General features: G+C 39.9%; 1 protein-coding gene and 2 long non-coding RNA genes across 4 annotated transcripts in view; 2 read left to right on the top strand and 1 right to left on the bottom strand.

Moving 5' to 3' along the window:
- Positions 1-848: 848 nt before the first annotated feature.
- Positions 849-7,883, bottom strand: LOC307095741. 2 transcript variants are annotated; one of them, XR_013813222.1, is made up of 4 exons: positions 7,789-7,883; positions 6,829-6,998; positions 1,320-1,533; positions 849-912 (listed from the first exon to the last, which is right to left on the bottom strand). It is a non-coding gene; the product is annotated as an uncharacterized lncRNA (long non-coding RNA). The 2 variants fall into 2 exon arrangements; XR_013813223.1 differs by lacking the exon at positions 849-912 and having other exon boundaries at positions 946-1,533.
- An 853-nt stretch (positions 7,884-8,736) lies between these two features.
- LOC307095872 lies at positions 8,737-17,035 on the top strand. The gene is made up of 3 exons (XR_013813234.1): positions 8,737-8,832; positions 15,582-15,727; positions 17,000-17,035. It is a non-coding gene; the product is annotated as an uncharacterized lncRNA (long non-coding RNA).
- Positions 17,036-17,432: 397 nt separating this feature from the next.
- The window catches only part of CLTRN (collectrin, amino acid transport regulator), a 33,154-nt gene continuing 25,356 nt past the window's right edge, over positions 17,433-25,230 (top strand). The window contains exons 1-3 of the mRNA XM_079765219.1: positions 17,433-17,769; positions 18,073-18,131; positions 22,024-22,109. Of these exons, the coding sequence (XP_079621345.1) occupies positions 17,712-17,769; positions 18,073-18,131; positions 22,024-22,109 (203 nt within the window). The 5' untranslated portion in view covers positions 17,433-17,711. The remainder of the gene's footprint in view (positions 17,770-18,072; positions 18,132-22,023; positions 22,110-25,230) is intronic.

Here is a 25,230-nt window from a genome sequence, read left to right as displayed (position 1 = left end):
GTCACCAAACTATCATTTCATGGTGATGACAACCACTCAGGAAACAGATGACAAGGCAACAACTCTAGGAGTGTCTGGGGACCAGCCGTGGTCCAGAGGAGCTCCTTAGGTCCTCTGGACTGAATCACGCCCATGCCTGCAATGACCTCTGCATTTCTGACACTCCTCAGTGGGAACACAGCAGAACCCATTTTCTCCCTCCGTTCTAGTGAGTTTCCGGCAGGTGGTCTCCTCTGAATTCTTGGGGGGCGTTAGGTGGTGGCTGGTGTACAAATAGGGAGGCTTCCTTTTTCAAGAGACTAATAGCATCCTCCTTTCTAAAATGCAGTGCAAATTAGGAGGAGCCAGGATCCTAGACTCAAAAGGGAGTGAGAAAGAAGAAGGAAGGAAAGAGGGGGAGATGGGGAGGGTAAGAGAAAGAGAACAGCATATGGACTTCCAGGGAGCAGCCCCTTTGGGATTCTGAATATTGAACAACTGATCTTGGGGCTGGACAAAGGTATGCGTCCTGAAGGATATGGGTAATTGTTATTTAGAGGTGGACAAGCCAAGTTTCTGTCCAACTTTTCTCTGCTTCCTGCCTGAGGGAGGGTAGCTAGAGTCAAGAAGGCTGCTCTAAGTGTGTCCACAAGGACTGAGAGGGAGCAGGTGGCGGGAGCAGAGAAGGGTACGCATTATGTTCCCAAGTCCTCGAATGCTCAAGGCAAGGCAGCAAAACCAGTGGCCAGTGCCCACTAACAGAATCCACTGAGGTGAAGTACATCTCCACATACAAAGGGCCTTGTTAGTGTCTCTAGTCTGAGATTGAAACATAAAATATATTTCAAGTGATTTAAAAAAAAATATTACCTTATGCTTAATTGATGGCAATATATCCACCAATTTTTGTAGCTCTTTAAGATGCTTGTGTAGCTAAAGAACAATAAATGAGGAAACATTAAAACAATTGACATCTCACTTGGTCATGCAATTGTAATAGAATGTGATTTAAAATCAGACCCCTGGTGACTACCTAAAAACAACCCCCAGTAGTGAAATTGCACTTAAACTGACAACTTAGAGTGTTATAAACGTCACTGAATGAAAGTATTCAAAACACCCAATCCTAAACCTGTTTATGCTGCCTCCCTGATTCTTTCCCATGGACTCCACAGTAAGGGCTCTGTCCATGTCTTCTTTTTCTCTCACTGCTTCCTGACCATCCCTGGTGCTTTCCCACGTGGCCCTGGGTAGTGTGCCTCCTATTTTTAGGGATCTGTGAGTATAACAAAATTCTTCCTTCCTGACAGTCATTTCCATGTCTGTGTGTCTTCCCATACCTGATGAAACCAAATCCTGGGTTCCCTTTAAATATTCGATCTCCAGAGTGAACCCAAGCAGGGAGCTTGCAGGAGGCCTGCACCTGCAGACCCTGCAGGAACTCAGAGGCCCTGTGCACAGTGCAGTCCCCAGGTTTTCAATCTAGTTCTCCAGTTGCTAGTTGTGTGACCTGGCAGGAAAGCACTTAACCTCCTTGAGCTTCACTTTCTTCAACTGAAAAACAGAGATGACAATATTGCTATCAGAGACTTCTTAGGAACATAAACAAAAGTGTAGAGTCACACAGCACTCATAAATATTACCCCCTTTTATGTTCCTTTCCCATAGCTGTTTGCCTGTATCTTTTTATGCCATTTAAAAACATTCTTGCCGAAACCGGTTTGGCTCAGTGGATAGAGCGTCAGCCTGCGGACTCAAGGGTCCCGGGTTCGATTCCGGTCAAGGGCATGTACCTTGGTGGCAGGCACATCCCCAGTAGGGGGTGTGCAAGAGGCAGCTGATCGATGTTTCTGACTCTTTATCCCTCTCTCTTCCTCTCTGTAAAAAAATCAATAAAATATATTTAAAAAAATAAAATAAAAAAATAAAAACATTCTTAACTAAGCTCACATTTTAACCATTATTTATTTAGGGTTATGTGCTTTTATCCCTTTACACTAATGCTTCCAAACAGAAATATAATGCCAACCACAGAGGTAATTTTGAAGTTTCTAGGAGTCACATTTAAAAATATTTTTAAAAAGAGAAATTAATTTTTATAACATATTTTCTTTCACCAAATATATTGAAAAATACTGCCATTCATTTCAACCTGTAATCAGTATGAAAAATTGAGGCAGTTTACACTTTTTTTCCATACGTCTTTAAAATCTGTTATCTTACATGTACAGTATACATCAATTTGGAAGCTAAATTTTCATTAGAAATACTTGGTTTGTATTTAGATTTCTATGTGGCTCTTATATAATTTTATTTATTTATTTATTTGTTTATTTATTTATTTATTTATTTATTTATTTATTTATATTTAATCCTTACCTGAGGATATATATGCTTTTATTGATTTGGGGGTGGGGGTGGGGGAGAGCGAGAGGGAGAGAGCCAGGGACGGAGAGAGCAAGAGAGAAACACCAATGAGAGAAACATTGATTGGCCGCCTCCTGTAAGCACCCAACTGGGAATCAAACCCACAATCTGGGTATGTGCCGTGACCGGGAATACAACTGGAGACCCTTTGGTGCACTGGATGATGCTACAGCCGAGCCACACAGGCCAGGGCTTACATTATATCTTTGGAACGCATTACTCTACATGTTTGTTAGCTTTTTCTCCTGTGCCTTGCCCCTGTGCTGTACTTTAACTTGAGATGTGCTATTTCCTCATCTAATTGAAGATCACCCTAGTAGGCCTAGAGCTTAGTGCAGGACTGGATATACAGGGACCCTCCATGTGACTTTGTGAGGATGATCATAGTAAATTGTTTTACTAGAGCACCAGGGCTGTAAAAGGCACTTTGATGCTGAGCCCAATTAACCTAGCACGTTATCAGCAGAGGAGACACTTCTTGGTGCTCAGTTCATTCAGCCCTATTTGTTAGTTCCCTATAGCTACAGATAGCCCTGGGGCCGTTAATATAATCCCAAGGGGCTCTTAACCTGCCCATTGTTTCTCAAGACTACTTGAAAGTTAATGAAAGACAACACATGCTGGGTGTCCTCACCTAAATTATCTGGGGATTGACAGAATTCTTTGTGAAGAAAACAGTAATATAAATACAATAAAGTTAAATCCTCAACATAGTTCTTGGAAACTGCAATTTTAAGCAAAATGACCTATAAGGCAACCAATTTTACTATAGGCTCATTGATATACAGAAATATGCCATAGAAACGTAACTCTTATTTATTATATCAATGATCCTATGATAAAATTGGTTAGTCACAGTTTCCAAGAACCCATCCATGCCTGTAGGTGAGCACTTACTATACTATTGTTCTCCAAGCATTATTTGTGCTCTTTACAATTAAATGGAGAAATATAGAACAACTTTCTAATACAGTTCAGTTATAATATCGACCAGTCCTGTCAGACAGAACTTCCTCTAACGATGGACATTTCTAATATGGTAAGTGCTAGCCACATGTGGCCATACAATTTTAATAAATTTATATTTACATGTAAATACATACATGAAGCTAGTGGCTACATTTATACAGTGCCAGTCTATTCCAAGTTGTTCTACAAAGAAATGTTTCTCTCCCTTCTAAAAGTAAGGAGACCATGACATTAAGAATCACTGGACTAGTAACAAAACTGTACTATTTCCACTCTAGATGATAGTCTTTGCATTTCATTAAATTAAGAATTAACATAATTAAATGTATTTTTTCATGGTCTAAGATCTCATGCCTAAATTACTTTAATGTGACAATTAGTCTAAATTTCACGGGAAAGTACACTAAGTGAAACTGATTTTATTTTCATCTTGGGTAATAGGTGCAAGGATTTTATCTTTATTTTATCATGTTACCAGTCCCCACAGTTAAGACTGTCAACATTTACTGTCTGCTACTTGAGATAACAGCAAACAGCAATTTGAGTTTATAGCCAGTGATTAGCTAGGGGGGAGGGGGGACAGTGAAGGTAAAGCAAGGAACACAGGCCTCTAATGAAATGCTGCTTTCTGAATTTGCCGTATCTTCCTCCTTCATTGACAGCTTAATTTGCTTCACCCCATCCTAAAAATGGTCAAACTGAAACACTTGAGGGAGACACTGAGCCTATGATGATGAGAAAGGTGGTGATGAGGATTATAATTCCAGGACCAGAATAGCCACCAACAGAGAGTCCTCTCTGTGGCAGGCATAGCTAAGGACTTGCCAGTTATTTCTGCTAACCTCCAACACTCTTGGGTCACTCGTTCTTGGTCACAAGTGAACACTGGGTCTTCTGCTGGGGTACTGAGCTGCCAGAAACAATGAGGATTATCTTTATACCAGGATATCAGCACAAGACATGCTCACTGGCCCCTGGCAGCAGAGAGCATCCTGGGTGAAAACAGGGAGGGATGGTGTCATATGACAAAAGCAAAATCAAATGCTGACTGTCACCTGTTTTTCTTAGCAACTTACATACAAGAACATCTGATGTGGGAATTTAATCAAGGGAAGTCCCATTTCCCCAAGCCACGGCTACTTTTTTTTTTTTTTGTCAGCAAAAAAGAAATAAAACTATCTTAAAGATATGAGCATATTGGAATTTAGACTTATACCTTTCAACTTTCTGTTAAGAAAAGTAAAACTTGCCCTGGCTGGTTTGGCTCAGCGGATAGAGCGTCGGCCTGTGGACTGAAGGGTCCCAGGTTCGATTCCAGCCAAGGGCACATGCCTGGGTTGTGGGCTCAATCCCCAGTAGGGGGTGTGCAGGAGGCAGCCAATCAATGATTCTCTCTCATCATTGATGTTTCTATCTCTCTATCCCTCTCCCTTCCTCTCTAAAAATCAATAAAAATTAAAAAAAAAAGTAAAACTTTATTAACCAGATAAATATCACTTTTTTTTTTTTCCAATTTAAGACTCAAAGTGCCAGTGTTGAAACTGGGTAGGATGTGGGCCTGCTGATAGGAAGCCACACACAGCACCCAGAAATGTATTATAACTCTGGGCAGTTCATTTTAATGAAAACACGGTCAATGTGGAGGAAATAAATACACTCAAAATATATGAATGAAGCAGTTTCAAGGCATTAGGTTTAACTAAATTAACATTACTAATGAATTCCTTTTTAAAAAAACAAATTGCAATGCTCTAGCAATTTATATTTTTATTTTAAGATGAATTACTCTGCTTTTACTTTTTAAAAATGTTCTTATTGATTTTTAGAGAGAGAGAGGAAGGGAGAGGGACAGAGAAATAGAAACATCAATGAGAGAGAAGCATCATCGATCAGCTGCCCCCTCCAAGCCCCCCACTGGGGATCGAGCCAAAACCTGGGCATGTGCCCTGACCAGGAATGGAATTGTGACTTCCTGGTTCATAGGTCAACACTCAACCACTGAGCCACACCAGCGAAGATCATTGGATAAAATTTTAGAACATAAATACTTCCCTTTCTCAAACGCACATATTTAAAATAACAGGATTTCAAATATCCTGTATAATATAAGCCTAATATGCAAATTGTCCCCTCGATGGGGAGTTTGACCAGGGGGTGGGGCCGGCTGGTCAACCTCCCGTGGCCCCTCCCCCTGGCTGGCCCCACCCTGGTTGGCTGTGGCAGCAGCAGGCAGCCAGGGAAGGGAGGCCCTGGCCAGCAGCTGCTAAGGACCCTACCGGTGCACAGATTTCATGTACTGGGCCTCTAGTATAAAATAATGCTTACCTTGTCAGAGACATTCAGTAATTGCAAGTCAGCTATGCCTTTTAGCTTTAAGAAAAAAATTATACACCAAGACATAAAAAGATAGACACTTCAGAGATAAGATATATACTGGGCAAGGTCAGCATTGCTGCCTAAAGCCAATCACAATTCTTAAATGAAAAGTAACAGTTTATCGAGAAGTGGTTATTTAAACTTAACTCACATATCTCATAAAAAACCAAGATTATAAAACCACAAATAATGTTAATCCTCAAACATAGCAGACAACAATGAACTAATAACCTACATTACTGGATTTCACAGACAATCTGTCTGTCCTTAAATCTGTCCAGAAAGATGGACCGTAGGCTGGATGGGTCACAGGGAAGGTAAGCTTTCTATGTTACATGCCCTTTGCTATCACTGATTATTTATGTATGAGATTAAATTTTACTTACACATTCTTCATCTGTTTTGCAGACTTAGAAATGTGTGAAGAAAAAATGATTCTAACAGCTTTGTAAAGTCACTCATAAATCATGTATTTATTAAATGCCTCAGCTCTTGAACTGTCATATATATACACATATGACAGATAGCAAAAAAAAGTACCTACTAAAGGTTATGAAAACATTGAGAAAAATCCCTTGATTCTCATCAGATTGACCTTTCATTTTCTCATCTCCTGATATAGAAAGTCAGCCTCTTGCAATTCTCTGAAATTTAAATTAGAGGTTATGTTTCCATGTCTTAACTGAGAAAGCTTAGCTTCCTCCTTTCACCCACTTCTTTTTCCGAGAGTATGTTCCTAATCTGGGGTTGCCTAAGGTTTCAAAATACATTTCTTAACCTGTTTTGTGTGCCGCCCCAGTGCCACCTCGGATATGAAATGCACTTTCCTCTTTCCATCATATTTTCACAATATTCACCTTCTGACAAAATTCACTTAACTTTTACTGTGTTCCAACTATGAGTGGTGGTAAACTTTTGTATGGCAGGTGTGTACAGGGCACAGGAATGGAACCTTTGCTGAATTTCGCCTTTAGGTGAATTTCAGTCCTGGTACTGAGTTTACAATTTCTGAGGAAAGCCCTAGAAAGCTGAAAGGCTTTCATTTACAAAACATATAAGAACAATGCAGTTCCTTACCAGGGCCCAGAAGGGAAGGTGGATGGGATGAACTTTGGTTCACTGTAGATGCCAATGCAGGCTGAGAACAGTAACCTTTCTGAGGGATATGCAGGGGCAGATTATGTGTAGGTCTGTAGGGCAGCTTCCCACCAGAGATTTCTGACTTCTCGCCATATTGCAGCAAGACTCTGAAATAGCAAAGAGGATATACCCAGATTGTAAGTAAAGGAAGAAGGGAAAGCAAAAAGCAATATGGTTTTCACTGTCTGACAGATAATAAATCCTACCTAAATTAAGGTGTACTCATCTTCTTACCTCCCCGTATTTCTCAACAAAAATAACGGTGGGTGGGGATTACACTGATTATAAGAACGAGTTTCCAGGAGCCTTACAGCAAAAGTTTTTAACTCCTGCCACAAAGAATCATAGGCACCAACAACGTTTGTATTTTGTAGTTTCTTCCCCTCCAGCTCTCGGGACGGCATACAAAAGAAAAAGGAAAGGAGGAAGAACTGAGGAGTAGAGAAGGCTCAGGTAGTCCAAATGACACAGCTATGCTACTGACCTTCTGCTCTGGGAGTGGCTGGGACTCTTTCGGGGAAAGATCAACAATGCAAGTCTGAGTGAGACCCAGATACAGGCTCCTCGGTTTCTGCAACGGCAACACCCTCCAGCACCCAAATTCTTTGGGACAGCTGTTCTACTTTTAAATGGCCAGAAGTCTAAGGGGGTGTCGTTGTCCAATGACATTGAGGAGTGGAGGAACAGGGTTAGAGAAGGAAGGGGCGATTTCCTGCCTCCTCCCCACCCTTCTTCAGAGAATTCCCGCCGGGACTGTGGCCAGCCTCCCGAGGTCAACAGCTGTCCCGGCTCCGGGACGCATCGCAGAGCGTGATCGTGTATATGAGAGGGTCCCTGTCCTCTCTATTAGGCCACGTCCCCTTGCTGCCCAGGCTCCACACCTCCCGGGAACCTTACCCAAACGCTCTGAGCACAAACCCCTGCACTTGCTGCTACCTGGGTGAGGTTCATGCGGGCGGCCATCTTGGCTACGCCCCCTTACGCCTCGCCACGCCCCTCACGCCATTTACGTCATTCGCTTATTCATATTACGCCCCCCGTCCGCCCAACAATGCCTTAAGCCACGCCCTGGCCACGCCCCTAAGGGCACGTGCCCTCCGCCATCCAGCGCCTGCGCGCTAACTTGGCCCCGCCCCTGCCCTCCGCTAGGGTTCAAACCTCCTAGCGGGACTATTTTCGCGACGCCTCTGAAGGCAGCAAAGCTACGCCCTACGGACGGGGCGCGCCCTCACGTTCAGGGTACGTCCTTGCGTACACTACTCCGCGGTCCCTCCTCTCTATTGGTGTTCACTCCACGCCTGTCCCTTGTGCCCTGTCCCTGCTTTTAACTCTAGTAATTGCTGTGCCTGAGTTTATCCCTCCCGCAATCTCTGGGCTAGGCCAAGGCCACGCCCCTACCCTCAGGGCCGGCGCCTGCGCTCCTTTCCCCTGGTTCCAGGCTCAGCCCCTACGTTCCGGGTCGAATTTCTTCCCTCCTGCATTCCACGCCCCTCTGTCCTGGCCAATTCCGACGTTCTGTCCCTGATACACGGCAGGACCCATTGGCCAGGCTCATCCCGCTCCCGCGCATTTTCCTACATTCAGTCTTGGCCTCTTCCTGGGGTCCCAGGCCACCCACTTTTGGTTCCTTTCCGACCAACTCGTGCCTCCCGCTCTCCCTCCGCTGGTGGAGCCTGGTCCTGGGAAGCCACGGAGGAGTGGGCGGGGCCCACGAGTTTCCAGAGAAAACCTTCAGAGCTAGAAGTCAGAGGCATTTATATAATGGAACAGGCCTGGGGACCCTAGATCCTCGTCTAGTAATTGACTTTTCTTCATATTTCTCCCAGCTCCAAAAACCACGACTATGAGCAGAATCCGGATCGGAAACATAACTGGGAACCTACTGGAACTGTCTTCCTACCAGTCCCCCGGCTGACCTTTAGTGCTAGGCAGCTGCCCGGAGTAAGCTTGTTCCTCTACTTCCTGATGTAGCCTTCAGATGATTTTTCCTAGGCATCCTGTGTGTAGGGCCTGTGGAGACAATACCACACTTAAACCGCTGCCTTCGGCCCCCTATTCTGAAATTAATCTCCTTTACTCCCTCCAGTTACAATTCTGGGTCCACAAAAAAAGTGAAGCGGTTATTACCAGCTTTTTTTTTTTTTTTTTTCCTGCCCCGAAATCTTGGAACGGGCACTCCTGGGGGCAGGGCACTTTCCATTAGCCATTCAGCTATTCATTAGTTTAAATTGTATGTGTTCCAGTGACAAATAAGAAAACCACAAGAAGCTTACAGCCTGAAGTCCTCCCCCCCCCCCTTGAGTTTGGCTGGAACAAGATTTGATGAGAAAGTTAAGGAAGGTGTAATATGGGGGTTGTTTAATAGGTGGAAAAGGACTTGGCAAATGCTGGTCTTTTTTTAAAAATTGAAATATAATTGACATATAACGTTATACTAGTTCCAAGTGTATACCATAATGATTTGATATTAGTGTATATGTTGAAATGATCACAGTAAGTGTAGTTTACTTACATCTCACTACTCATAGTTACAGGTTTTTTCTTGTGATGAGAACTTTTAAGATTGACTCTCTTAGCAACTTTCAAATCTATAATACAGTATTATTAACTATAGTTGCCATGCTGTATGTTACATCCCATTACTTATTTATTATACAACTGGAAATTTGTACCTTTTTACCCGCTTCACCCATTTCACGCCCTCCCCCACTCCCATCCCTCACTCCACCTCTGGCAACCACCAGTCTCTTCTCCATATCTGAGTTTGTTTGTTTTTTTTGCTTTTGTAAGTTTTTTAATATTCCACATATAAATGTGATTGTATGGTATTTGTCTTTCTGTCTCACTTAATTTCACTTACATAATGCCCTTCAGGTCCATGTTCGTTTGTTTTTTGAGAAGCATAGTTTTTCTTGACTTTTAGTCTCAAGGGAAATCCTGATTCTTCATCATGATACCGAGAACTAAGTAGGAAACAAAGTATGATGAGAGTTTTATATAGATACTCTCAATGTAAATTGTGGCCACAATCACAAAGCACAGTGCATTAAATCAATTCTTTGACACTCCCAAACTTCCTTTTCATTTGAGATCACAGGCTTTATTCAGGACAGCATTTAGATCACCATTCCCCATTATGACAAGTTAGTTTCAACTCACATGTCAACTGCTTGTGGAACTTTTGTGACTAAGTCCATGTTCAGAAGGAATAAGTTCTCTAATAAAATAACATAGTCTGTGGTGGGTGCAGGATGGATGAGTGGATGCAAACAATCTATCTGGCATTTCAGATTTGTAGTAATAGAGGTCTAGCATGCATGTCTTTTAGGCAGTCCTCAAAAACAAACATTTTTTTCTATAGGCTTTTGATGACTTTCACACAATAGCAGGATCAAGGTCATTATTGCTGACCAAACTTAAGGGCAGAAACTTTGATATATTGATTAATCCATATATTTTGTATATCAGCCAGAACAAGGTTAGTTTAAGATTCGTTTATGAAAAAGAGAACATCTAACCAAAAAGCCACATGGCCCAATAGCCCCTCCACCTCCTTATAGAGGTTGGCAAAGGAAGTTAGGCTGGGCTAAACGTGACAGGGTGACTGTCAGCCAAGTAGAAGATTAAGGATGGAAAATGCTACTCTGTAGAGCATGGCTGCAATAATTTTAGCCTAGAAAAAAATCATGACTTACCTAACTGAGAATACTCTTTTTGTATAACAACCCAACAATATTAGAAACAGTTAAACATCTAGGAAGAAATGTCAGTAAAGTCTTGCTTTTACTACACAGAACCCATTTTAATGTATTGGCCTTCATGTACAAGATGAGGCACGAAGACAAGCTCACATGCATTCTGTTTAAGAAAGTGTCCTTTAAATTCCTACCTTAGGAATATTAAGTTGGCAGGATTACATTCACTCAGTTTGTCTGAATTAATCTTTATTTCCACACAGTAGTGATTAACTTTCTCCGAACTAGAAAAATGTTACCCTGTGGAAAAAAAGTGACAAAGTTCACAATGATTATGGCTTTTGATTAACCCTCAAAATTTGATGAACCTTCAGATTTTTTTTCTCATCTTAAAAAGGGCACAAAATATGGGAGTGGAAACAAAAATATTCCAAAGCCCAGGATTTCTTGTTTATCAATGATAATGAAGTTGTTGTTTTTCTGGCCAAGAATGTAAAAACAAATTGCAGTGTACCTCATAGGTACTTCATTTTCACAGTCTCAAGCTACTTAGAATGTCAGTTTATAATTCATATAAGTCAATTCAGTTTTATTAAATTATCAAATATTCAAGGGGCATGAGAAATGTAGAATTGAACCAAATACAGCCCCTGCTCTCCAGGAACTTAAAGTTTGTAGGATACAAAAGTAAATCATGTCAGCAATAAATGCATATATGGCTGTGAACAAAATGTTATGAGAACGCAGGAGGAGAGAATAGAAAGTTAGTAGTTTGGACAAGTTTACAACAAATAAAAATCTGTAACAAAAACTAAAGAAAGTTTTCTCAAAGGAAATGATATTGAGATAGGCCTGTAAAAATGGCTAATATGTTTAAAGTTGCAAAATAAAAAAGGAAAAGCTCCCAATATCGAAGTTAAGGAAATAGTGTGAAAAGAACACACAGAAAGATCAGAGGTAGGATATAGCCCACTTGCAGGGACTAGCTGGCAGAATGGCTTAGAGGAGGATGGAGCAGCGGCATTAATGTGGATGCTCTGAAAAGCCCAACTTAGCTTCAGATCTTAACGGGTTCTAGAGTTTGGATTCTCTGACATAGGCACAGGGGTGCTAATGAAGATTTCATGTGGAAATGACTTCATTGTAAATGACAAGGAGAAGGGCAGTAGAATGGAGAAACATCATTCAGTGATAGTGCGTTTTAGATGTCTGCTTATTAATCATAGGCTGTTAGACTGGGTCCGGCAACCAGGCAATTGTTCTTTCTTATTAGCCATCTTAATAAAAAGATAAATGAGTTTATTTTAATAATAATTTCAGAATGTGGAACAAACGAGTTTATTTTAATTTCAGAACATGAAGCAAAGGATGTTAAAATCTCATCGTTGTTTGATTTTATACACACACACACATACACTGGGTTCCCTTTTATCTCCTGTTCTTCCTTTTGTCAGTTAAGTTATTTCCATTAACTCAAATATAAGGAGCAGAAAGGTACTCTATAAAGGCCTAAAAGATGTTTCTAAAGTTTGTAGGATGTTTGGCAGCATCCCTGTCCTCTAACCCAGTGGTCAGCAAACTCATCAGTCAACAGAGCCAAATATCAACAGCACAACGATTGAGATTTCTTTTGAGAGCCAAATTTTTTAAACTTAAACTTCTTCTAACGCCATGTCTTCAAAATAGACTCGCCCAGGTCGTGGTATTTTGTGGAAGAGCCACACTCAAGGGGCCAAAGAGCCACATGTGGCTCGCGAGCCGCCGTTTGCGGACCACTGCTCTAACCAACAGATACCAGTAGCACCTCTTCGCCATTTGTGACAACCAAAAATGTCTCGAGTTGCCAAAATGTCTTCCGTAAGAAAAAAATATCCACCACCCCCACCTCCATTGACAACCACTGAGTTAAAATTAGTATTTTTCACAATAGACAAAATACTTTATCTTCCCATGTACCTTAACACTGAAAATTTAAAGAGAAAAATAATTTTTACCTTCTAATTATATTGAAAATATTAGACTAATTACTATAAATATCTTGATACTGTTTTTATAGCATATCAATTTCATTTCAGTTTAAATGATAAAGAGTCACATTTATTAAAAATTCTACAACTTTTAGAAAACGAATAAGTAGAGCCAATAGTTTTTAAAGGTACAAAATGTTCAGCTATTACAGGTTTGATTTCTTTTAATGTGTCACAGCTGGATACATTTCTCAAAACCCAATAAAATGTGCAGAGTAAAGTTATATTTGAAATGGTTTCACAGTTTACTAGTTTTAGGTGTTATGGTTTTATGAATACCTGTATGTGGTAATGAAACAATAATTGGGGTTAAGTTTTAAAAGCAACATTGGTTCTTCCTACCTCTTGTTTTATTGAAGGTAAATGGAGCATATATATCCCCACATGCTTTTACAGCTCTGATGATCTTTAAAAGGCATCTCACATGAATGAAAAGAACAACCCACATGTTTTCATGTGATGTCATATTTAATTTACCCTCCTGAGCAGTAGATCAATAGTTATGTGCTGAGAAACTGCTTTTCTATACTGTTGTGGAGTATGTAAAAACGTGGAAAAATCAATTTCTTTTTCCTGTCTCAAGAGACTTGCTGTGTTTCCTATTGCTCATGGCAACAATAATCTCAACCTTTTATTTATGTTCTCTAAGCTTGGGACATTGAAAGTCAATACTAAGGCCTGGGGTGGGGAGTGGGGGTGGGGTGGGAGAGGTCAATGGGGGGAAACGGGGACATATGTAATACTTTCAACAATAAAGATTTAATTTTTTAAAAAGAACGTCAATAGTTACATATTCAGAATGCTTGAAACTGCTTTACTTATCATTATTACCATGGCTACTAATAAGGTATTAGGCACCAATATGTGGAATTGCTGAAATGAGCATTGTATGAAGCAAGTTTGATATGAATTCTCAGGAGGTTTAATACTTAAAATTGTACATGAAAATAAAGACTAAATAGATACAAGATTTTGAAAGGTATAAGAAAGTAAAGACAGTATATTAAGAGGCAAGAACAATAGTATCTAGTTCTGTGTTCTACCTATTTTATTGAGCTATCAAGTTCTTTATTAAATCATTTTTAGCATGTTTGAAGTGATCCATACCTTTTAAGAATCTTCATATTTTAAGTCAATGTCTTTATAGTTTCTCTTTCTCTTTCTATTCACCTGACAGGACCCATGAAAGTTGATATTTTTAAACAATTTATATGTTTTTATTGATTTTTAGAGAGAGAAGGGAGATGGATAGAGAGATAGAAACATCGATCAGCTGCCTCCCGAACACCCCTTATTGGGGATTGAGCCCGAAACCCAGGCATGTGCCCTGACCAGGAATTGAACCAATGAACTCGTGATTCATGGGTCGACGTTCAACCACTTAGCCACACAGGCCGGGCAAAAGTTGATATTTTTAATCATTTCATTTTGGGCTGCAGTTTCCTTTGCAATTGTCAAATACTTTTCTAAGCAAATACTGGAATATAGAAAAATTAAAACTGTAATTATAGACTTTTTTGAAAAGAAGGATGAGATCACTGTGCATCTATACTTCTTATGTCATGTGCCAGAAGAATACTCCAAGGAAAATTAATAGCCACATATATTTTCATTATTAACTGAGAACGATTAAAAAGAAATAAGCCTATTAACCAGCTCAAGAGTTATAAAAAGAACAAGAAAGCCAGTATAATGACAACAGGGGTAAGGACTTAATGAATGTAAGTAAGATTGATGAATCACAAAGCAGAAAGAAAAGAATTGAAAATTAAATTCAAGATCTTATTCTTTGATTAAACAATAAAACTAGATAAACCTCTGGCAAGATAATGGGAAAATGAGAAAAAAATACACACCAGAAAATATAAAGGGAATATAAGCAATGAATGTAGATTTTTTAAATGGCAAATATATATAAAGTTCATGAGAATACTGGAAAATCTTTTTTTTTTTTAAACTAAGGCCAAATAGGTTGTTGTTTTTTAAAAAAATATATATTTTAGTGATTTTTCACAGAGAGGAAGGGAGAGGGATAGAGAGCCAGAAACATCGATGAGAGAGACATTGACTAGCTGCCTCCTGCACATCCCCCAGGCAACCAATATACATGCCCTTGACCAGAATCGAACCTGGGACCCTCCAGTCCGCAGACCGACGCTCTATCCACTGAGCCAAACCGGTTTCGGCAAATACTGGAAAATCTTAATAAAATGAATAATTTTTTGAAATTGTCAATAGCTAAAATGGACTCAGAAAGAAATATGAAACCTATAATAAATGGCAATACAAGAAATGAAACTTTTGCTATAACTCTTCCTCCAAAATAGGAATGATCCACATTATTCAGCTCTGAATTTTGTATTTTTTCTGCATTTTAAGTATTTGTAAGCATAGACAATGTTAGAAATCTTTCTATAACATTTTCAAGATGGCAATATAAAAGCAGGAAAAAATAAACTTTAAGAATCAGCAGTTGAGCCCAGCCGGTGTGGCACAGTGGTTGAGCATCAACCCATGAACCAGGAGGTCAACATTCGATTCCTTGTCAGGGCACATGCGGAGTTGTGGGCTTGATTCCCAGGAGGCAGCCAATCAATGATTCTCTCTCATCATTGATGTTTTTATCTCTCACTTCCTCTTTCTCTCTGAAATCAATGAAAACATATTTTAAAAAAGAATTAGCTACATAATATTCTTCTATGAAAATAAGTTTAAAAACCCTAGGAAAAAAGCAGTAATTAAGTCTAGAAGCATGTTAAAAATCATCAAAATGAGTATATCTAAGGGATCAATGTAAGGAATTTATTAATATAAAGCACCAAATGGTAAAAACTCGAGAATCATATTAAGAGGTGCTGAAAAAACAGTTGATAAAATTCAACATTAGTTATTGATAAAAGAAAATAGTAAACTAGGAATAAAAGGAGACGTTTTCTTGTGACAGATCAAATCTAATGTGACTCACCAGATGCTGTGGAAGAGCAGTAATCCCATTAAAGTGAGGAAGACGACAAGGTCCATGTTATTCCCATTACATCATCCTGTTCTGATAGTGCTGCTACAATGAGACAAAACCACGGCAACATCATGCAAGAAGATCCAAGGTTAAGGAAGGTGTGTATCAACTATTAAAATATATTAATATTGGTCATCTATGATACTTCATTATGGGAGTTTTGTACTTTTCTATATTTTCTGTACAGAATTTGTGTTGCGATTTTTCTGTTTTTAAAATGAGACAACATTGAGAAATCATACCTTAAAAGGGAAAATATTTTCTCTCTTCAAATGAATGGCTTAGACTACAATTCAGCATTTTACTGTCTTCAACTCTAGTTACAAAGATGATTAAGTAGAAGCAAAAGAGAGGTATTTGATACTTCTATGAAGTTTCAGGCTAAAGGAAAGGATTTCTTTCTCTAACATGGCTTTGTTCCTTGATGCCAGTTATCAGCTTTGTTACAATCTCTATTGACTTTTCCTTCCCATGATGACTTTATCTTATCTAACATTTGCCAAGATAACTTGATCTAGTCTGACCTTGTTTGCAGGGGTTAGTTATATTAGCTCTTACTTCTAGGAAATTTCCATTTTACCAAATAGTGAAATTTCGAAAATGGCTGAGTTAACTTTTGGCTGCCTCTCCCTCTAGTCTAACTTCTCCTGACTCTGTGCCTTGGCAACTGAAGTGGAGGAAAGGCAAAAAAGCTTCCTCAGGTGGAGTTAGCCAACAGAAATGGGTCATAGATGATAACATACCACCCTAAGTAGGAGGGGGAAATGATTTGACTCTCAAAGTGTTGCAGAAGTGTCATTGTTTGCATTTTCTCATTGTTGCTTTAAAAATCCAAACTTTCTATTAACATCCGGGTCACCCAACCTAATTTTCCCACTCGTGGTTTTCAAGCAACAAGGTCAAATTTGGGGGCCAAATGCATGAAGAGGCAGCATGGAAGAGAGGAAAGCCCTGACATCGATCAAACCCCTCTGGGGGCTTCTATTGGCCTCCGTAGAGTGCCCACGAGGGAAGGAGTCTTGTCCATTCTTTATCTTACTCAGAGCATTTCTGAGGTTTTGCTGCAATTTCAGTTTTACCAATGATGACCTGAGATGCAGTGCGGTTCAGTGTGGTGGAGAGAGGGTTCAAGTGACACCTATTCACTCCTCCCATTGCCACCGATGCCTTGAACACCAGAGCCTTGATTTCCTCGCTGTAAGACAATTATAACAACCGCACCAGTGAGGTGCTCTTTGGAGGGTTAAAGAGAGAGCCCAGCAGACCTAGTTTGTGGTGGGCAGCTCTTGACTACTGCTCTGTAGCATCATTGACCTATGTGCTCACCAGCCCATGTGGCTACTTAATTTAATCTTGAATTCCTTTCACAGCAGCACCAGCCCCGTTTCAAGTGCTCAACAGTCACCCATGTCTACTGGCTACCACTTTGTGAGGGCAGCTATGGAGCATTTCCATCATCACAGAGTTCCATTGGACAGCACTGCTCTATGTCATCAGCTGTGATTTTGCACAGCTGCCACCCCTTCGGGCTGACCAAAATCATCCCCTTTGAATTGGAAGCTGGGCCAGGATGTTGACCTGCAGAAGTGTGAGTCAGGTAAGGCCCCTCTTGCAAGGCCTTTGTTCACCAGAGATAGAAAGGAGTGATATTAGCTTCCCAAATTAAGATAGCTTATCTGTCAGCCAGATAGATACTTCAGGCCTGAAAAGATGGGAAGTTCATACCAGGAAAATCCTCCAGAGAGGACTCAGTTCTTTCCATCCTGCACTTAACCAGACAACAAAGGGGCGTGGGGAGAATTCTGACTTTGAGTCAGCAGGGGAAACATTCTTTCAAGCTAGAGTTTGCAAAGCACAGCTAACCTGTTTTCCAAACAGGCTTTTGTAAATAACTGACAGGAGATGGGCTGCTTCTGTCAAAGTATTAACCCAAGTGATGGGGATTAATCATTAAACCTTGTAGCTGGTGGCTTGCTTGTTTCTCTGTTATTCTAATCCGGGTCACAGAATGGCTAAAGCTGCTTTAAGTGGAGGGTGGATTATTTTTCCCTTGGTTTGTCTTGTGTTTGCCTCTCTGAAAGAATGTTGTGGCTGCTCTTTTTTCTGGTGACTGCTATTCATGGTGAACTCTGTCAACCAGGTATGTAGCCCTGAAACTTAAAAATAGATGAATAGTTTTTAATGTTGGATAAGTTTTTGATCGAAAGACCACTTAATTTTTCAAAATCTATAGACATGTTGTGGCTTGAAAGTTAAGCTGTTTTATGAGTTTGAAAGAAAATTTTAAACCATCTGAGATGATTACAGTTAAACTTTCAGGAATTTGGAGAGCAGTTTATTTGCAGTTCTGTGTTCTGTTGATTTGATTTGCATTAGATATTAGATTTGTTAGGCTCAGTTTGGGCAGATTTTATCATACACTGTTCTTTTTTCTTTCTGGCAGATGCAGAAAATGCTTTTAAAGTGAGACTTAGTATCAGAACAGCTCTGGGAGATAAAGCAGTAAGTGGAGAACCTGCGTGTTCATTTTAAATTTTGTTTGCTAATAACATTGTGCTTTCTCTAATAATGAGCCTCTTTACCTGGTTATTTTAAAGTTGTATAGATTGCTTCTAAAGACCTCAAATCCAGTATCTTCTTAAAAATGAAAATGTTATAGTAAAATAGAAATTATTAATAAAATGATTTTGCCTAAAATACTTTATCTACAGTTTATGCTAGAAAATATGTGAAGGTTTGTATTATAAAAAACAATTTTGTACCCTTGAACAGTTCAACCCAGCATAGTGCAGCAAAGCGGCCTGAATCTGGCAGTTAGGTCTTGGTTGGGTTCTGTGCTTCACTATTGTGGTCATTTGAATGTTGTTAGCCTCAGTTTTGTAGACATTGAAAAGAGGTCATATTTCATCTGCATAAGAGTTTTCGTAGCACAAAATTTTCACATTCTACCATGAAGTTTCTTTAATTCCTCCTAAATATCAAAATAATATGAAATGTATTGTTATAAAATTGAAATGTAATACTCATGGTGCTCATGTAGTTATAGGAACAGTAAAGAGTATCGAATTAATAAGATGGTGTTTTGTAATTTTAGTTTCAGTTTTCCAGTATGGTCTGTGAAAATTTCCCCCAAGAGAAGATGATATTAAGATGCTTAGGCTATAAACAGTAGAGAACCGCTAAAGAAACTTAGAGGTATTCTGTTTAGAGGCAATGTTTTATTTTATTCACTCAATGAGTAATCGTTATGGCAGCCAACATTTATTGAGAACCTAGTTTGCTTTCTAGGTGGGCCCCTTCTAGAGCACTTTGCTCACATCAGCTCATTTAGCTGTCACAATAACCCTTTGAGGAATGTAGTACAGGTATTCCTATTCTCATCAAGTGGATGAGAGGTGCAAAGAAATTAAATGACCTGCGCAAGATCTCAAGTCAGCAGGTGGCAAAGGTAAGATGGAACCCAGACAAGTCTGGCTGCAGGATCCACTCTCTTTCCCAGTGCTATACACTGTTTATCCCAGGATCTTCTGAGAGCAGGCACCATGCTGGGTTTAGGGATGCAGAGCAGCTAAAATCAGGCTTGTCCCTGTCCTTGTGGAATTATAGTAGTCGGAGAATTGGTTGTCCATTAAATAGTCAGTGAACCAAATGCAAATGTGCATTCTGGACAAATATTACAGGAAGTAGAAGTACAAGTGGGTTTTGGCTTCTGCGGGGGCCTCAATACCTGACGTTTGCTCTGAGGTCTGAAGCATAAGTAGAAGTGAACTAAGGGATAAAAGAAACAGGGGCAGAGGAAACAGCATGTGCAAAGGATTCTTCACGAAGGAACTTGGTGAGAGTGAGGGGTAGAAGGAAGACTGAGTTGTCTGGAACTGGAGCAGTGAGGAGGAGTGTGGCACATGATGAGCTTAGAGAGAAAGGAGGAGTCAGGCCAAAGAATATGTGGACTGTTTTCGGGAGTTTTGATATTATCTTTAATGTCATGGTAGAATTTGTGTTTGGAGGACAGTTTAACAACAGTGTGGAAGACAGATTGGAGGGTACTAGAGTAGAAAGGTGGCACCAATTAGGAGGTGATTGGCATAGCGGAGGTGGGAGATGATGTTCATTTGAAATAAAATGTGTTGGTGGAGAGAGTAGTGAAGGGATTCGAGAGCCATAGGGATAGTATGACAAGGAAGGAATAAGGAGGAGTCAAGGATGAAGCTTTTGTTTCTAATTATGCAACTGGTTAGGTGATGTCCTATTTATGAGTTAGGCAACCAAGAAAAGACAATAACAGACTTTAATTTTGAACTTGTTGTGTTTGAGCTATTATTGATAAACAGGCAAGGACAGAGCTGGCTTGAGATATACATTCCTGAGTCCTTTGTTCTAAGATGACAATGGAAAGCTGGAGGAAATGACAATGCCCAGGGGAAAAGTACAGAGGTCCAAGAGTAGAGAGAGCTTTGAGTTTCTCTAAAACTTGAAGTCCTTGTAGAAGACAGTGAATCTGCAAAGGGGGCAAGAGGATAACTAATAAACTCTTGTATCACAATTGGGAAGAGAGTGCTTCAAGATGAAGGGAGTTTTCAAGAGCGGCAAATGCTGTTGAGAGGCCAAGCAAGATGAGAATGAAGAGTGCTCATTGTGTTAAACAATGTGGAGATAACTGGTAACTTTAGAGAGAGCTGTGTTTTTAGACTGGCAGAACTGGAAGGCAGATAATGAAGAGGTTTAAGAAGAAGTGGTCATTGAACATATAATGTGAGAAGTATGGACAACTCCTTCAAGTATTTTGGCAGTGAAGGATGGAGAGAGACATAAGTAGGTGGAAAAAGGAAGACTGCGTAAAGTGATTTGGTTTTGCTGTTGTTTTAATGGGAAAGACTTGAGTGTGGTTAAAAGTCAAATGATAGGCCCAAGTCAGCATTGAACAACAGGAGGTGGAAACTGATATTGTTTAGAGCCTGAGAAGGGCAGAAGGGAAGTGTTCCTAATAGAGGTGGGTGGATCAGCCCTGGACAGGAGGAGAAATACCACATCTATCCATTGAGAGAAGGATATGAATAGAATGTGTGTCTCTGGAGGAAGTTTTGTATTTGGTGACAGGAGGTTGGGGGAGTTTAAATTGATAACTTGAGATGTATCTATAAATTATGAAGCAAGAGCATCTAGTGAGATGTGAGGGATAGCACTGAGATTTGTGGGGCCTGAAGAGGGCTTGGAATAGTCATTGTGAACCACGAGAGAAAGAAAACTGATGGGGAAACCTAAGGAAATGTGGGAGTAGGTCACCATGAATTTAGAGTAACCAACAGACCCTGTTTTGTGATTTTCTCCAGTAATACTTGATTACTCACTATAATAAGAGGTAGGCTACATTAGTTTCCTAGTGCTGCTGCAACAAAGACTGGGTCACTTAAACACAGCAGTTTATTTTCTTTCAGTTCTGGAGGCTAGAAATCCAAGACAAGATGACATCAGGGTTGGTTCCTTCTGAGTTCCATGAGGGATGGAGTCATTCCAGGCCTCTCTTCTTAGCTTGTAGGTGGTTGTCTTCTCTTTATATCTTCACCTGTCTTCTTTCAGTGTGTGTGTGTGTGTGTGTGTGTGTGTGTGTGTGTATCCAGATTTCCTCTTGTAAGTGCACCAGTCATATTGGATTAGGGCCTACTTTATTGATCTAATTTTAACCTAATCACCTTCATAAAGACACAATCTCCATATATGATTACATTCTGAGGTACTAGGATAGGACATAAAAATTAATGTTTCTTTGGGGGCGGCGGCCCAATTCAGCCCATAACATGCACATACACTCAGGTTTCAAGCTAAGAAAATGTGTACTGATGTTTATAAAGGAAGGAAGCTGAGAGGGGGAATCAGGTTCTGTGGGAAAGAAGAAAGGGAGGAAGGGAACTGACTGTATTTGTCCATTATGAGATGTCCAAATGTCCTATTTATTGGCTATTAATACTGCAGATCTGAAGAAGATAATGCAGTGGAAAACATGCCACACTTGGAATGATAGAATGTACAAGAAATTCTATCCTGAACATTATGGTGATATGATCTATCATAATCCAGTGCACCATTTTTGTTGCTGTTAATCCTCACCTGAGGATATTTTTCCCATTGCTTTTCAGAGAGAAAGGAAGTGAGAGAGAGAGGGAGGGAGGGAGGGAGGGAGAGAAACGTCCATGTGATGTGAGAGAGACACATTGATTGGTTGTCTCCCGCACACGCCCTGACTGGGGGCGTGGAGCGAACCTCCCACCCAGGCATGTGTCCTTGACTGGGAATCGAGCCCAGTCTAACCACTTAGCAACACAGGCCAGGGCAATCCAGTGCACTATTTTTTACCTCATGCCTCTTCGCTTTTCATTTCTGTTTTACTTCTCTTCAGTATGCCTGGGATACAAATGAAGAATATCTCTTTAAAGCGATGGTGGCTTTCTCCCTGAGGAAAGTTCCCAACAGAGAAACAACAGAGTAAGTAAACATTGAAAAATCTCAATTGATAACTTGCAGTATTATTTGAGATAGTGTAATATTTTAAAACTTGATTTTGAAAAAAAAATTTATTAATCTCTTTTTAAGGGAACCACATTTTTGTTTAACTTTTACAAAAGCTTTCTGCATTTCTGTTGTATACATATTTCTCTTGCTAATGAATAGATAGATAGTATAGATAAGAACTCTACTCCCATTGTATTAGTCAGCTCGGCTCCTGTAACAAAATACCACAGACTGGGTGGCTTAAACAACAGAAGTTCATTCCTCACGGTTCTGGAGGTTGGAAAGTCCAAATTTAAGGTGCTGCCAAGGTAGGTTTCATTCTGAGGGCTCTTCTTTTGGCTTGCAGGTGCCACCAGATCATTGTGTGCTCATGTGACCTCTTCAACAAAGGGGAAGTGGAAGGGCAAAGAGTGAGCTCTCTGGTATCTTTTCTTATGAGGACACTAATCCTATAATAGGGCTCCACCTGTGACCTAATTTAGCCATAATTACCTCCTATAGGCCAAATACAGTTATATTTGGGGTTTGGGCTTCAAGACATGAATTTGGAGGGTGACAAATAAATCCATAGTACTCATTTTGAAAATAATTTAAATATGAATAGGTTTGCTGGTATCTATCATAGTACCTTGTTTATTTTTTTAAAGGCTTTAGTACAATTTTAATAGTTTTACTTTTTTATCTATTCATCCAGAGGAATTTTCTCTAGTTATGATGTTTCCTACCATCTCTATCTGTGATTAAGGCAGCACTCCTGGTTTCTCTCTCCTCTGCCCCTCATTCTTCCCCTTGAGAGGTAAAATGAATGATCTGATTGGTGAGCTGCAAGGAGAAACTGGGCTTGGGTTCTCTTCTCCTTCAGAGCCTTCCTGCCCTCAGGCTGCAGCCATTTGCTGCTCCCTACAGTAAGTACAGAATCTGGCCCTGCATGGGCAGGCACATACCAGGAAGGCTGTGTGTGCTGGTTTCAGCTGAGCACTGTTTAGATTGGTAGGTGCAGATCATAAAGTGTTGAATATCTTGTAGACTACTCCAGGGTGTGGTGATACCTGCCTCAGTTCAGTTCTACATGGGACACTGTAGAGGAATTGATTTTATTTCAGATTTTTTTAAATTAGGAAGGAAATTTGCTGATTAAAGTCACATCCTCCAACCCAGCCATTTATTTTGGTCTATCTGCTTCATTCTTTTGTCTTAATTTTATAATGCTTCAGAAGCTGGTAAAGAGGATTGCTATTTATTGGTCTCCCTCAAACCCACATAATATATGATGAATGGGCTATAAATATAAGGAATAAAGTAGGAGCGGAATTTGGGGGAGCAAATTAAACATGTGACCCATGTATGTGTGTGTTTAAAAATAGGTAATATTTAAAAATAGGTAATATATTCACATGATTCAGAAAATTAAAAAATGAAGTCTATAGTAAAACAAAATTATGCCCTAAGTGAACTCTACTCCTATTTTATAGATGTTTAGAAAAAATATATTTGCTGTTATTTGATGCCTTGAACCTTTAGTACTCTTTCCACAATTATTTATAATTACTTTTTTCAACAAAAATTAGATAATAGCATCACAAAAAAATTCCAAAGAAAAAATATAAGAAAAAAAGCTACTGGTCATCTCACAATACTAATCCCTTCACTAGTCTCTTTTTATTTTCTAATCCTTCTTATTCAGCAGGTTTTATATGTTGCGGTGTTCATTTTACTATTATTTCCTTTAAGTGCCTAAGTTTCATCTTGTAAATGACTACGTTAAATGAGATGTTTCCATTCTTAGGAAAAGTTCATTTAAACATTTCAGATTAATTTTGAGGAATTCACTTTTGAAAAAAATTTTTTTCCAGAACTCTGAGCATTGTAGGAGTCTGGGAATATCTGACCTGGATTAATTGCAAAAATATGTTTTCCTTGGAATTGGGTGCAGAAGATATATAAAGGGTTTTATTGCCAGAATCAGTTGAAAAAAAAAAAAGTGAAAGCTAGATCAGGGTCACCAAACTTTTTTCTGTCAAGGCTCAGGCTGTGAGTCCCAGCAGTACTGCTGTTGGGGCTGAGTGACAAGTCTGCCTAATGAATTAGGATGTGTTTAAAGTGCAATTCAAAGTGCTGGGCCGAATTCTACATGCCCTGCCATAAAGGAGGCGTCATCTTTACACAAACGCTTCCCCTGTGGGAAAGGGCACCACAGAATGCTAGATGGGCTTGAAGATAACTTTGCAGAGAGGTGGTCATATCTCATGTGGTGGGTGCATGGAAGACACACTTGGCAACTGGCTCTGGTTTGAAGTCTTTTGCCTTGCCCGGCCGGTGTGGTTCAGTGGTTGATCGTTGACCCATGAACCTGGAGATCATGGTTTGATTCTGGTTAGGGCACATGCCCGGGTTTCTGGCTCAATCCTCAGTAGGGGGCATGCTGGAGGCAGCCAATCAATGATTCTCTCTCATTATTGATGTTTCTATCTCTCTCCCCCTCCTTTCCTCTCTCTCTCTAAAATAAATAAAAAAAATATTAAAAAATAAATAAAGTATTCTGCTTTTCAGAGGTCTTTTGGTGCCAGTGTGAGACAGAGTGAATTCTGGAGGGTGGGAAATATCCCTTTCTCAGATGGCTTCGGGGATTCAAATCTTGAACATTTGCTGTCTATTTTTTTGTCCACCTCATTATTGCTTATTCTATGAGTATTACAGAAAACTCAAAGATACTGAGATATACTGAATTGAAAATATAGAGTAACTCACTAAAGATAGTCAAGAAATAAACAGAATAACGAATATTCTCCTTTTCATCCCAACTTTTGCCTGGTCCTTACTATAGTATCTCTTCTATCAGCTTAATCACCTCCAGTGACAGAGAGCTCAGTATCTCCCGAGGATGTCCTGGCATGTTGGGAAACCCACAGTTGACATATTCTTTTTATTGATTTTTTTTTTTACAGAGAGGAAGGGAGAGGGATAGAGAGATAGAAACATTGATGAGAGAGAGAAACATCCATCAGCTGCCTCCCGCACGCCCCCGACTGGGGATGTGCCCGCAACCAAGGTACATGCCCCTCACCAGAATCGAACCCGGGACCCTTCCGTCCGC

This window comes from Cnephaeus nilssonii, assembly GCF_951640355.1.
Source record: "Cnephaeus nilssonii genome assembly, chromosome: X".
Classification (NCBI taxonomy): domain Eukaryota; kingdom Metazoa; phylum Chordata; class Mammalia; order Chiroptera; family Vespertilionidae; genus Cnephaeus; species Cnephaeus nilssonii.
Note: the sequence above shows the minus strand (reverse complement) of the source record. Positions and strands in the feature narration are given on the sequence as shown.